Raw genomic sequence first — 13017 nt, forward strand, 5'->3', positions numbered from 1 at the left:
CAATAGAAGAATGGCTACGCACTGACATTTTACAGACAACAGGACGTTAATAGGCTGGAGATGGGATCTTTGCCCTTCAGGGACAGAAAGTCCTGATTCAGATTGGGCAATCTAACGTCGGCAGCTCTTCATGCTACCAACACCAGGCAGAGCAATGGCAGCTGGTGACAATGCAACTACCATGATTGCCAAGGATGTATGAAAAGGCAGGATGGGATCATGGGGTGGAAGTCACAGGACAGATGAAGCAGGGAGTTGCTTTCAGCCACACCCCCCTTCCCGATGCTGAGTCCCTTGATCAAGCACACATTGCCTGACTAGGAGAAAGCCCCCCCCTCCACTCTCCTACACCCAGCCCCGCACACCTCCCACTCCACCAGGAAGCTGTAGGCAAACCCAACAGTTTGCTTGGTGGCCTTCAGAAGATGCGCAAAACAGTGCAGCCTCGTAGCCACCATTAAATTGCAGTGGCCTCAAGAGATAATGGGTGTCCAGCGGCTTATTAATGAGCCTAACTGACATCCTGCTGATGGTGACTGGGAATCCCGTGTCAACCATCCTGCCCTCAGACTTAATCGGGGGGGAGACTTTGCCGGGAGTCCCGGGATTAAGTAGCTATTTTTCTCTCAGTGCTGGGCTGTATTAAACCCAGCCTAATAAGTCCGGGAAAATGATATTGACCATGGATTTCAAATTTAACTCCAGTTGGTCAGGTTTCCTGTGCTTTGCAAACTCTGGTAGCTGGATCCATCAGTAAGCGGTTTTCTATTTACCTGAATCCAGCCTACTACCACAGCTTCCACCTCCAATCTCTATTATAAGGCCTTTCAACTCCCTTACAGGGCCTTCGATTTCATGCTCCAGGCCTCCAAACTCCCACTGGTCTCCAATTCTGTAGGCTACCTATCTCTCTCATGATGACCTCACAATTTTCCAATCTTCAGTTTCCTCACCACTCCCCAGTTGTACCAGCCTCTCAGTCTGACATTGATCATGTCCTGCTGTTAAATTTGACAGGACCTTTGGGATAGCTGTCAATATTCCCGTTCCCTCCCCACCTCAGGCTACAAGTACAATCCAAAGTCTTTTTGTGGTATCTTGTCACTCTAATCTTAAGTTTGTTATGTAAGAATATTTATGTAAGAATTTTGTCATTTGTGTAGATTGGACAGTCAAACAAGCATTTTGCTGTATCAATTCATCCAGTGCAAAATTGAAGTTAAGTTTGAAGAATTAAATGCATGATTCCTTACATTGCAGATGGCTGCAACACAGCTGAGTTCTTTCACTAGTGTAGTTACTTGAGCCAAAAGCAAAGTCTCCTGGATTCCTTGGCTACTCTTTTCTTCAAAGCATAAAGTTTCTGCAAGCTGCAACATCTTCGATGCCATAATCCTGAGAAGCTAAGTTAGGAAAGAAAAAAATTATTAGCAACCTAAAAACTTTTTAGGTCTTTTCCAGAAAAATGTAAACCAGGCTGAGGACCCCATAATGTCCGTGAAACATAAGCATTCAGCATATTAAAAAATACAAAGGACAACTGGTACTTGTGCCAGAAATAAAGTGAATATAAATCCGAGCCAATTTTGGTTAGTCAAACCAAGCCAGTCTTGTTAAATTAGAGCATTCTTTGCTGAACAATAATTTACACCCAAATTAATGATAATTGGGACTATGCTGTGATTGATACCACTGAATTTAAACAATTATTTTAGTTATTTAAATGATGCTAAGAGTTCACTTTGAGTAAGATTTCTCTTCACTGTGTCTGTCCATCACAGTGTTCATTTACATATGTTCTGTTCACACCTTGATGAGCAGCTTACACATACAGGCCTCAATGCAGAGGAAAATGTCAGGTCTTGCAGCTTAGCTGCAGCATGCAGATGTGACCTTTTCCTTGGACCTCTGTGTGGATGTGCCAAGCTCCCCTGCCTTGCTGTAACATAGCAGGTCATTGAACGTTTTCCAGCAGTGAATCCATGAGCTCTCATGGGTATCCTGCTGTGCTCACTACAGCTATAATCTGAATCCAGTTCTTCTTGATTGTCACAGGTACATTGGGCTAGTCAATAGGATACAGGACTACTCTCCTCTATTGGACCTTTTCAACAAAACCTGAAGGTCCTAATGAGAGAAATGTGGATCAGCTGGACTCATCCCTTTCTCACATTTCCTTGTGTGATATTCTATGAAAAAAAATGTAAGGCAAAAAGAGTCACTCAGGTTATAATGCTCTCATTCACATTTGTACGTTTGCATGCACTAACCATTTTCATCATATCATCAATAATTACTGTAAATGGTGTGGAGGAGAAAATGGCTCTGCACAAATACTTGATGCCATGTGTGTTATGTTTGTCACTCCAAGCTAGCATTCGGTGCTCTGTGACCACTGATCCCTGTAAACCCCTACTGGTTTACTCCCTCACAGTCACACTGTTGTTCCATGACAGTGTGTAGCTATGAGGGACCAGAACAAAGGTCAACTGTGTGGGTGCATCCTGATAGTGGCAAGAGGGGAATTGAATGGGATAATGAACATCGTTCACTCACCCACTGAAATTTGGTAACTAACTACATGACTGCAGAATATCTGGTAGTGGTGACTAGATGATGCCATCTCCGTGTAGTAGTGTTATATGAATTTCAGCATCAGTGTGATGCCAGGTATAAAGGCTATATGTCCCAATGACTGGTCATAGAGGTTTAGAGCATGGAAACAGGCCCTTCAGCCCACCTTGTCTATGTCACCCTTTCTTTTTGAAACCCCTAAACTAATCCCACATTTGCCAATATCCCTCTATACCCATCGTACCAATGTAACTATCTAAATGCTTTTTAAAAGATAAAATTGTACCCGCCTCTACTATCATCTCTGGCAGCTTGTTCCAGTCACTTACCATCCTCTGTGTGAAAAAAAATTGCCCCTCTGGACACTTTTCTATCTCTCCCCTCACCTTAAACCTATGCCCTCTAGTTTTAGACCCCCCTACCTTTGGGAAGATATTGACCTTGTCTATGCCCCTCATTATTTTATAGACCTCTATAAGGTCACCCCCTCAGCCTCCTTCGCTCCAGAGAACAAAGTCCCAGTCTATTCAGCCTCTCCTTATAACTCAATCCACCAAGTCCCAGTAGCATCCTAGTTTAATAATATCCTTTCTATAATATGATGAGCAGAATTGCATACAGTATTCCAAGTGTGGCCATACCAATATCTTGTACAACTTTAACAAGACGTCCCAACTCCTGTATTCAACGTTCTGACCAATGAAACCAAGCATACTGAATACCTTCTTCACCACTCTGTCCACCTATGATTCCACTTTCAAGGAGTTACGAACACGTACCCCTAGATCTCTTTGTTCCATAACTCTCCCCGACGTCCTACCATTAACTGAGTAAGTCCTGCCCTGGTTCAGTCTACCAAAATGCATTACTTCGCATTTGTCAAAATTAAACTCCGTCTGCCATCTGTCAGCCCACTGGCCCAATTGGTCAAGATCCCGTTGCAACTGGAGCTAACTTTTTTCTCTGTCCATTATGCCAACAACCTTATTGTCATCTGCAAACTTACTAACCATGCTCCCTATATTCTCATCCAAATCATGAATATAAATGACAAATAATAGTGGGCCCTGCACTGATTGCTGAGGCATACCACTTTCACAGGCCTCCAGTTTGAAAAACAACTCTCTACAACCACCTGACAGAAGCCAATTTTGTATCCATTTAAATACCTCACCCTGGATCCTGTGAGATTTAATTTTATGCAACAACCTACCATGTGGCCTTGCTAATGTCCATGTAGACAACACCAACTGCACTGCCCTCATTCACCTTGTTGGTTACCCTTCAAAAAACTCAATTAAATTTGTAGACATGATTTTTCATGCTGTCACAAAGCCATGCTGACTGTCCCTAATCAGTCCTTGCAGCTCTAAATGCCTGTAGATCCTTTCTCTCAGAATACCTTCCAACAATTTACCCACCACAGATGTGAGGCTCACTGACCTGTAGTTCCCAGGCTTTTTCCTACAGCCCTTTTTAAACAAAGGCATAACATTTGCCGCTCTCCAATCTTCAGGCACTTCACCTGAGACTATCGATGATTCAGATATCTCGGCTAGGGGACCCGCAATTTCCTCCCTAGCCTACCACAACATCCTGGGATATATCTCATCAGGTCCTGCAGATTTATCTGCCTTGATGTGCTTTAAGACTTCCAGTACCTCCTTCTCTGCATTATATACACTCCTCAAGACATCACTATTTATTTCCCCACATTTTCTAACATCCATGCTTTTCTCAACACTAAATACTGATGAGAAATATTCATTTAGGAACTCACCCATCTCTTGTGGATTCACACATAGATTACCTTGTTGATCCTTAAGAGGCCCTACTCTCTTCCTTGTTACTCTTGTCCCCTTTATGTATTTGTCGAAGGTCTTTGGATTCTCCTTCGCCTTATCTGCCAAAACAATTTCAAGAGCCCTTTTTCCCCTCCTGATTTCTCTCTTAATTCTACTCCTACACCCCCTATACTTTTCAAGAGATTCTCTTGATCCCAGCTGCCTATGCACATCATGTGCCTCTTTCTTCTTCCTGACTAGTGGATCATAGCAAACAGCACATCGCTTTGGCTGTCTGCAACGGATGGAATACTGATCCTACCCAACAAGTCCATGCTTGCAAAACTCAAACTACAGTGCCACACATTAGATCCTGTGATTGCACAGCAATTGTTAAGCAATCCTGATTGTACTAATGTAATGTCCTATGTAGTCTGCACTGCACAGAGCACAAACTGAAAGTAAAACAGCGGACTCTGCAAACCCTAATGATATTACCATCAAATCATGTGATCAGCTCTTAAAACAACCTGCAACCCTTTTAAATATATAACATTGCTCCCCCTTTACTTCTATGGTCAATAATACCGTAGCCACAATACTATGCATCATTAAACAAAGTCACTTAGAAAGTCAATTGGAAGGATATCTATACCTCTTTGACCGTATACAATGTCCGAGAATTTGGTTGTCCTTGACCCTAGAAATATGATTTGGAACTTCAGTAGATACTTCTCTTGGAACTAATTCTGAGTCATCCTCTCAAGGTATAGTAGCATTGACACAAACAGGCAACTCAGATTCAACTGAGTCTCCTGTAGAAGTACTCAACATGAGGGACTTAAGAAGTTGATAATTCTGGAGAGAATTCTGAGAAATCATTTTAAAATGACATTAATTGGTCAGCATGGTGTTGCCAAATTAGTTCATCTTCAGTTTGAACCATGTCAGAAATTGGACCTGTTCTTGCTAAAACTATGGCTGATACCCATTTTTCACTTGTGGTACATTTACACGTTAAACACTCGATCTCCTTGTTGAAATTAGTGTTTTGCCATCCAGTCCCATCTAGCAACTTGAGATTGTTGATGACACTCTAATGTTTCTGAAGTTTCTGGAGGTAATAACAAATCAAATGTGGTTCTCAACTTCCTCTTTAAGAGTGGTAACATTTGGGGCATTCGCAGGAGTAGTATTTCTCCAAGATGTGCACATGCTAGTCACACAATGTGATAATGAACATTACTCTTTTGAAGCTTTCAAAGAACGTTTCAAGGATTGTACAAATCTTTCAGCCAAATCACTGGTTGACGGATGATAAGGTGCAGGTTTTTTATGCTGAAAACCATTTGCTTTGAGATTGTCCTCAAACTCTTGGGACGTAAATTATGAACAATCCGCTCCAGTTTACTTGCAAATATTTTATTGAGTTTTTCAATGTTTGAACAGATATAGTAGATGCCACGACAATCATTTCTGGCTACTTTGAGTGTGCATCATTCATGACTAAGAACAGCAAACCCTCAACAGACCAACAAAATCTACATGTAATCATTGCCTTGGCATTTCAGGTTACTCTCAAGGGTGCAAAAGATATAACGGAGGTGTATTTCTTATTTATGTAGAGGACTGTCCCACTTCTTCAATCTAGCATCCTGATCCAGCCACCAAAAATAACAACATTAAAGACCAAATGAAGGAATTACAATGTAGTTGTTCAGCCACACAGACTAGAAAGAATGATCACTTGGATTCCCCACAACAGGCACTCATCTTGGACAGCCCACTCAAGCTTTCTCGACACAAGCTTTTTAGATTAGTAATGTGGACCAAATGCTATTGTTCCTTCCAATATCATATCCATCATCTTCCCTCAGTAAACTCTGTAAGATCCTAATGACATCACCATCAAATCATGTTATCAGCTCTTAAAGCAACTTGCAACCCTTTTAAATATATAATATGAATTGCATAGATAACAGATATAAGTGCGGTTCACTTATACACGCTGGAAGCTTCAAATATTCACACACAGCACCCTTCGTATTTGCGGACAGAGGAGCACATCCAAGCATTGCACCTTTCTCAATTAAACAAAAGCTTGGGGGCCTGCCATTTTCTGGTTCACTCCCCATGGCAAATCCTTTACCAGAGTCAACCTGCTTGGTTTGAAATGAAAAGGTTGGCGGTTAAGTGTTCCCTGGTGTGGCTGCATGGTGGCACTGCGGTTAGCACTGCTGCCTCTCAGCGCCAGAGACCCGGGTTCTATTCCAGCCTTAGGTGATCGTCTCTGTGAAGTTTGCACATTCTCCCCTTGCCTGTGTGGGTCTTCTCTGGTGCTCTGGCTTCCTCCCATAATTCAAAAATATGCAGGTTAGGTGGATTGACCACACTAAATTGCCCAAGCGTCCCATGATGTGTAGGTCAGGGAGATTACTGAGGTAAAGGCAGGGGGTGGATCTGGGTAAAATGCTCTGACAGACAGTCAGTGCAGATTTGATTGGCCGAATGGCCTCCTTCGGCACTGTAGGGATTCGATGATTCTAACTAATCATCCGATTGCTAACTGCTGCTTTTCTTGTATTCACATGAAATCCCAATTACGTCTCGAAGGCTTGCTCCCTCCTTTATGTCTTCATAGTGCCAGCAGAGTGATGACTCCCTGTGCTGCCCATACACCTACTCTCCCCTTTGCTGACTCAATGATACCCTTGTGTGCCATCAGACAAGTTCTTCTCTACGCTGTTCTCCCTTTCATAGGATCCACCTGATTCATTGAGCACCCATGAATAGCACTGTGTTGCTGCCTCCACACACCTGATCTGCCTCAGATCTAGTTGGGTTGAATTTACCTGCTGTGGCCAGAAAACCAGTGACATCTCCACCGTGACTATTTTTGGGGGCCCCAAATGGATTAAATGTCACTTAGGAACCTGCTGTTGGGGTTACTGTGCCTTTAAAGGCAAAGATCTTGTCTCTAAGCACTGCCAGGCAGAAGACTGATATCTTCTCAGCCCCAGCAAAGCCACTGGGCATGGTGGCCACTATTGGAACTGCAGGAAGCCTGGATCAGCAGCCATTTAGGAGGCCCTAGAAAAGCTGAGTGGGGCAGGATCACGAGGCCAGTCTGACTCTCTTTCAGCAAGGATGGTTCTTGCTTGAACAAGATATCCTACCCCTTCCACCACTGCAGTAGAATAGCAGCAGTGATGGGATAACCTTCTTTCCCCATCATAAGAAATTAGACCCAAGGCGAGTTTGGAAGGTGATGGAGCTCTCACGCTGTGCTTTCCCACCTGATTATATGGCTCCCCTCAGCTACACCTCCCATTCCACTCCTAGGGGCAATAATTAAATTCTACCTACCATGCCTTCCACTGTAACATAATTCATTTGCCCTCAATTCATAACTTCATATTGGCCTGACTACTGTTGCATTGTAGGGAATATACTGATCTAAAAATGAGCAAAAGGCAATGTCAAAGACCCAGGATGTGGTTGTTTCCATCTGCTAGCTTCTCTCATATGGGCTATAACTGCAAGAATTCTGGAGGAGTAATGCGGAGTGCCTGGCCTACACTGAGTGAACAGCTGTCCAGGTGCTGTTTAATTATGGTGCCAAGACTTTCAACCATGAGGTAAGAGAGTGGTGGACAACTTTCTGCCCAACTTTCCACGAGATTGGCTGTGCTCCTTGCTGATGCATAATTAATAAACTGAACAGCGGAGGATCGCATGTGTTCAGTTGTCCTGCTGCCCAGTGGGAATCACGTTGATCTTCCCGCCTGCCACTGGACTTGCCCTATATTGCTGTTCCTTCATTGACTGCTGGGTCAGAACCCTGGAACTCCCTTCCTAACAGCACTGTGGGTGTAATTGCAGCAAATAGACTGCAGCAGTTCAAGAAGACTGCTCACCATCAGCGTCGCAAGGGCTATTAGGGATGGGCAAAGAATGCTGACCCCCCTCAATTACATTTTTCTAGTGTTTTAATGGTTCTTTGATCAATATAGCAATCCCCCCAATTCCCACTTTTTCCCTTCCCTTCCATAATGCCTTCTTGCCAGGAATATTAAATTTCCAATCTTACATTTTTTGAGTCAGTCTATTATTTACCAGTAGATCATAGATTCATATGACAACTTGCGCCCACAACCTTCTTTCCCACACTCCATTCATTGCATTCATGCATTCCAACCTTCACCTAGACAGATTCGTATTTGCCTCCGAATCCTTCCAATTTCTGAACTATAAAACGAATCATAGGAAAACTTTATTGAAAATAGCTTATTGCAAGGAAAATCTTGAATTGGAGAATTTTTGAGCTAGGCTCAAAAAATATAGGCAACAAGTCTGTAATAAGAGTATGTCTGCTAACAATGTTGCTGCTAATTATGATGTTTAGTATAAATACTGCTGTTGATAGCTATATAGAAGCTTTAATTGCAGAATATCATTGGCTTCTGAGTTTTTAACCTCTGTAAATTAACATTTTATGCAGCTCATTGGAAACCTCTGATCTGATTAATGGCTTTTCTCTTCTTGGTTTCAAGGTCATTCCAGCAACTACAGTTAATAATTACAGCTGAAGTGTAAGGGTGAAAAGGTCACAGAATTCTTAATTATTATTGACTACATTTAATAGTAGGTAGGACAGCACAGTTACAAGTAGATCAAAGTAGGTTTTAGAATTTACACCATGCGTGCCAATAATAGTTGATTTTTAAGCAGGGAGTGCCAGTTGAGTTCATAAATGTAAATTGAGTGATAGTTTAATCTGGTTGTTCACATTGTCCCACTATCCCTGATGGCTTTATTAATGCATCAGTTTGGCAGCAAATCAATCCTGATAGGATTCAATTCAGGCTTCTACCAAGAGATTTTGAATAGAGGCATAAGGACATAATTAAACATCACACAACCATTCGAAAACAACTGCAAAATCATTTAGTATTCTGGATGGAGATTAATGCTGGGGGCTTTTTATTAACCTAGTACTACAGTCTACACATAGATCCTTTTGAATTTTAAGTTAGAAGTTCAATGAATCAATACATTTCTCATTTATCTATCATATAAATCATATATGATAAACTCATGTATAAATTTAGGTTTTTGTATATGTAAATAAAAAAGCCACAAGAAAATAAATGACCTAGTTCGGGCACCAAGGGTAAATGTCCATCTCATCCTGATCCCCTCCTCACCCTGCTGGCTCAAATTCAAAATTAATTTCCACTCGGCAGGGGGGTATTTGCACCAGGTCCGGCAAAGTGATAAAATCCCACCCTGTATCTGCCAAGCTTGCTGGCAAGAAACAACACGAAATGTTCTCTTCCTGTTGGGGAACACTTCAGCAGTCACGGGCGTTCGGCCTCTGATGTTCAGGTAAGTGTTCTCCAAGGCGGCCTTCATGACACATGACAGCACAGTGTCGCTGATCAGAGACTGGTAGCTAAGTTCCGCATACGTGAGGACAGCCTCAAACAGGATCTTGGGTTCATGTCACACTATCTGTAACCCCCCACAACTTGCCTGGGTTTGCAAAATCTCACTAGCTGTCCTGGCTGGAGACAATACACATCTCTTTAATCTGTGCTTAACGCTCTCTCCACTCACATTATCTGTACCTTTAAGACTTGATTACTTGTAAAGACTCGTATTCCAACCATTATTTTGTAAATTGAGTTTGTGTCTTTATATGCCCTGTTTGTGAACTGAAATCCCACTCACTTGATGAAGAACAAGTGAGCGCTCCGAAAGCTAGTGGCTTTTGCTGTCAAATAAACCTGTTGGACTTTAACCTGGTGTTGAGAGGCTTCTTACTAAGAAGTAACACAAGCAGGGCAATTTTCAAATAGAACATACAGTTCATGGAGTTTCCTTCTCAAACTATGACAGATATAATGGAATTGCATAATATCAAAATTCAAAAAATATAAAAATACAATTTTTAAAATACCATAAATTGAGAAAGTTTATAATTTTAAGTGTATAAAAGAGTAGTATGCTTGAACACCTATGTTGACTATCTGAGTGGGGCTATTTGAAGCAATGTACATGGTAAAGATGCACCAGCTCCCCCAAAAGGAAAAATAATGAAAAGCTGACACATCAAGGAGAGTGTTTGTATATTTCAAAGCAGCACTGGCACAGGCTAATTTTTAGATAGCCTGTCTACTCTCGTTTGTTTTAAACTATAGAGAAGTAAATAAGGAAAACAAGAATAGGTTAAATGCAAAAATCCCTTTTTAATTATTATATTTTAAAAGCTAGGAAGTCATCATGCATTTTTGGTTGACTTAATGTACAATATAATGTCAAAACTAAAGTTTGTACCAATGTGTTAACATATCAGAACAGCCATGTTCTGATATACCCGCAACAGGTCCACAGCAGATGCCATCTTCCTGGAACACCTGGATAACAAGGACACCTATGTCAGACTCCTATTTATTGACTACAGCTCAGCCTTCACCACTACTATTCCCACAAAATTCATCTCCAAACACCATGGCCTGGGCCTCAGCACCTCCTTCTGTGACTGGATCCTGAACTTCCCAACTCAGATCACAATCAGTAAGGATAGACAACACCTCCTCCATGATCATCCTCAACACCTGTGGCCCACAAGGCTGTGTTCTCAGCCCCCAACTATACTCCTTATATACCTACGACTGTGTGGCCAAATTCCCCCCCAATTCGATTTTCAAGTTTGCTGACGACACCACCATAGTGGTTCGGACCTTAAACAACGATGAGACAGAGTACAGGAACGAGACAGAGAATCTGGTGAACTGGTGAGGCAACAATAATCTCTCCCTCAATGTCATCAAAACGAAGGAGATTGTCATCAAATTCAGGAAGCGTAAAGGAGAACATGCCCTGTCTACATCAATAGGGATGAAGTAGAAATGGTCCCGAACTTCAAGTTTTTAGGTGTCCAGATCACCAACAACACGTCCTGATCCCCCCATGCCAACATTACAATGAAGAAAGTCCACCAATGCCTCTACTTTCTGCTTGTGTCACAGCTTGGTATGAGTTCTGCTCTGACCAAGATACAATGAACCACAAAAGACTGTGAATGTAGCCCAATCCATCACACAAACCAGCCTCCCATCCATCGACTCTGTCAACATTTCTCGCTGCCCTGCAAATCAGCCAGTATAATTAAGGACCCCACACACCCCAGACATTCTCTCTTCCACCTTCTTCCGTCAGGGGAAAAGATACAAAAATCTGAGGTCACATTCCAACAGACTCAAGAACAGCTTCTTCCCTGCTGCTGTCAGACTTTTAAATGGACTTACCTTGCATTAAGTTGATCTTTCCCTACACCCTAGCTATGACTGTAATAATACATTCTGCACTCTTTCACTTCCCTCTCAATGAACGGTATGCTTTATCTGTTTCGCATGCAAGAAATAATACTTTTCACTGTATGCTAATATATGTGACAATACTAAATCAAATCAAATCATGGAGTTGAGGTGAAAGTGGCATACAGCCATTATCTAACACCCAAGATAGGATGCGGTAAACAGTGACAAATGATATCCATTGGGGAGTAGGGCAGCAACAAGAAGGCACAAATTTAAGATAATCACAAAGAACTAAACAGGAGGTTAAGAAAGTAGAATACTATGTTACAAACAGATGTTGAAGCACAATTCATAAATTCTGAAGAGAATTAGACAATTACCTGAAAATAAGAATATTAAAGGATATCAGGAACAAAAGTTAAGTGAAATAAACCAGGTGACTTGTGACAAAGAATGTTGCTGCAAAATCAATAGATAAATCTATTTTTTGGACTACTGCTGGTGGACAATATCATGCAATCTATCAATAAGCCATGACTAACTCACTTATTAGACAATGAATGAAACTATATAATATAATTTGATACTGAATTATAGAGGAATATCATAACTTTTATGTATTTTGTTATGTTACCATGTTTAAATATTTTTGAGTATTTTAGTGATAGCGGTTAAAAGATGACGGCTTTTATTGACATTGCTGTTTGTCATCTGCGATTGAGGGAAATAGAAGTAGGTGCCATCAAATTAAATACGGACCCTCACCTTGTTTCTATGGATTACATTGCCATGTTCAGTGTTCCTTTTTTTGTTTCATCTTGTTGGTCTTCATCCTATTCCTTTCTTTATCCCTGGCCATGATAAATTGATGTGGAGATGCTGGCGTTGGACTGGGGTAAGCACAGTAATAAGTCTCACAACACCAGGTTAAAGTCCAACAGGTTTATTTGGTAGCAAATGCCACTAGCTTTTGGAACACTGCCCCTTCATCAGGTGAGTGGGAGTTGTGTTCACAAACAGGACATATTTAGACACAAACTCAATTTACAAGGTTATGGTTGGAATGCGAGTCTTTACAGGTAATCAAGTCTTAAAGGTACAATGTGAATGGAGAGAGGGTTAAGCACAGGTTAAAGAGGTATGTATTGTCTCCAGCCAGGACAGTTGGTGAGATTTTGCAAGTCCAGGCAAATCGTGGGGGGTTACAGATAGTGTGACATGAACTCAAGATCCTGGTTGGAGCTGTCCTCATGTGTTATTTTCAGGCTATCAGTTTCTGCCCAGCAATTCTGCGTTGTTGTGTGACATGAAGGCTACCTTGGAGAGCCCGAAGA

General features: G+C 41.7%; 1 protein-coding gene across 2 annotated transcripts in view; it reads right to left on the reverse strand.

Annotated features, from left to right (window-relative positions):
• ccdc142 (coiled-coil domain containing 142) overlaps positions 1–13017 on the reverse strand; it is a 115486-nt gene that overhangs the window by 22098 nt on the left and 80371 nt on the right. For both annotated transcript variants that reach the window (XM_080200586.1, XM_080200656.1), the window contains exon 9: positions 1254–1403. In XM_080200586.1, coding sequence (XP_080056712.1) covers positions 1254–1403 — 150 coding nt within the window. The remainder of the gene's footprint in view (positions 1–1253; positions 1404–13017) is intronic.

This window comes from Carcharhinus amblyrhynchos, chromosome 1 (assembly GCF_965287045.1).
Source record: "Carcharhinus amblyrhynchos chromosome 1, sCarAmb.v2.hapA, whole genome shotgun sequence".
Classification (NCBI taxonomy): Eukaryota; Metazoa; Chordata; class Chondrichthyes; order Carcharhiniformes; family Carcharhinidae; genus Carcharhinus; species Carcharhinus amblyrhynchos.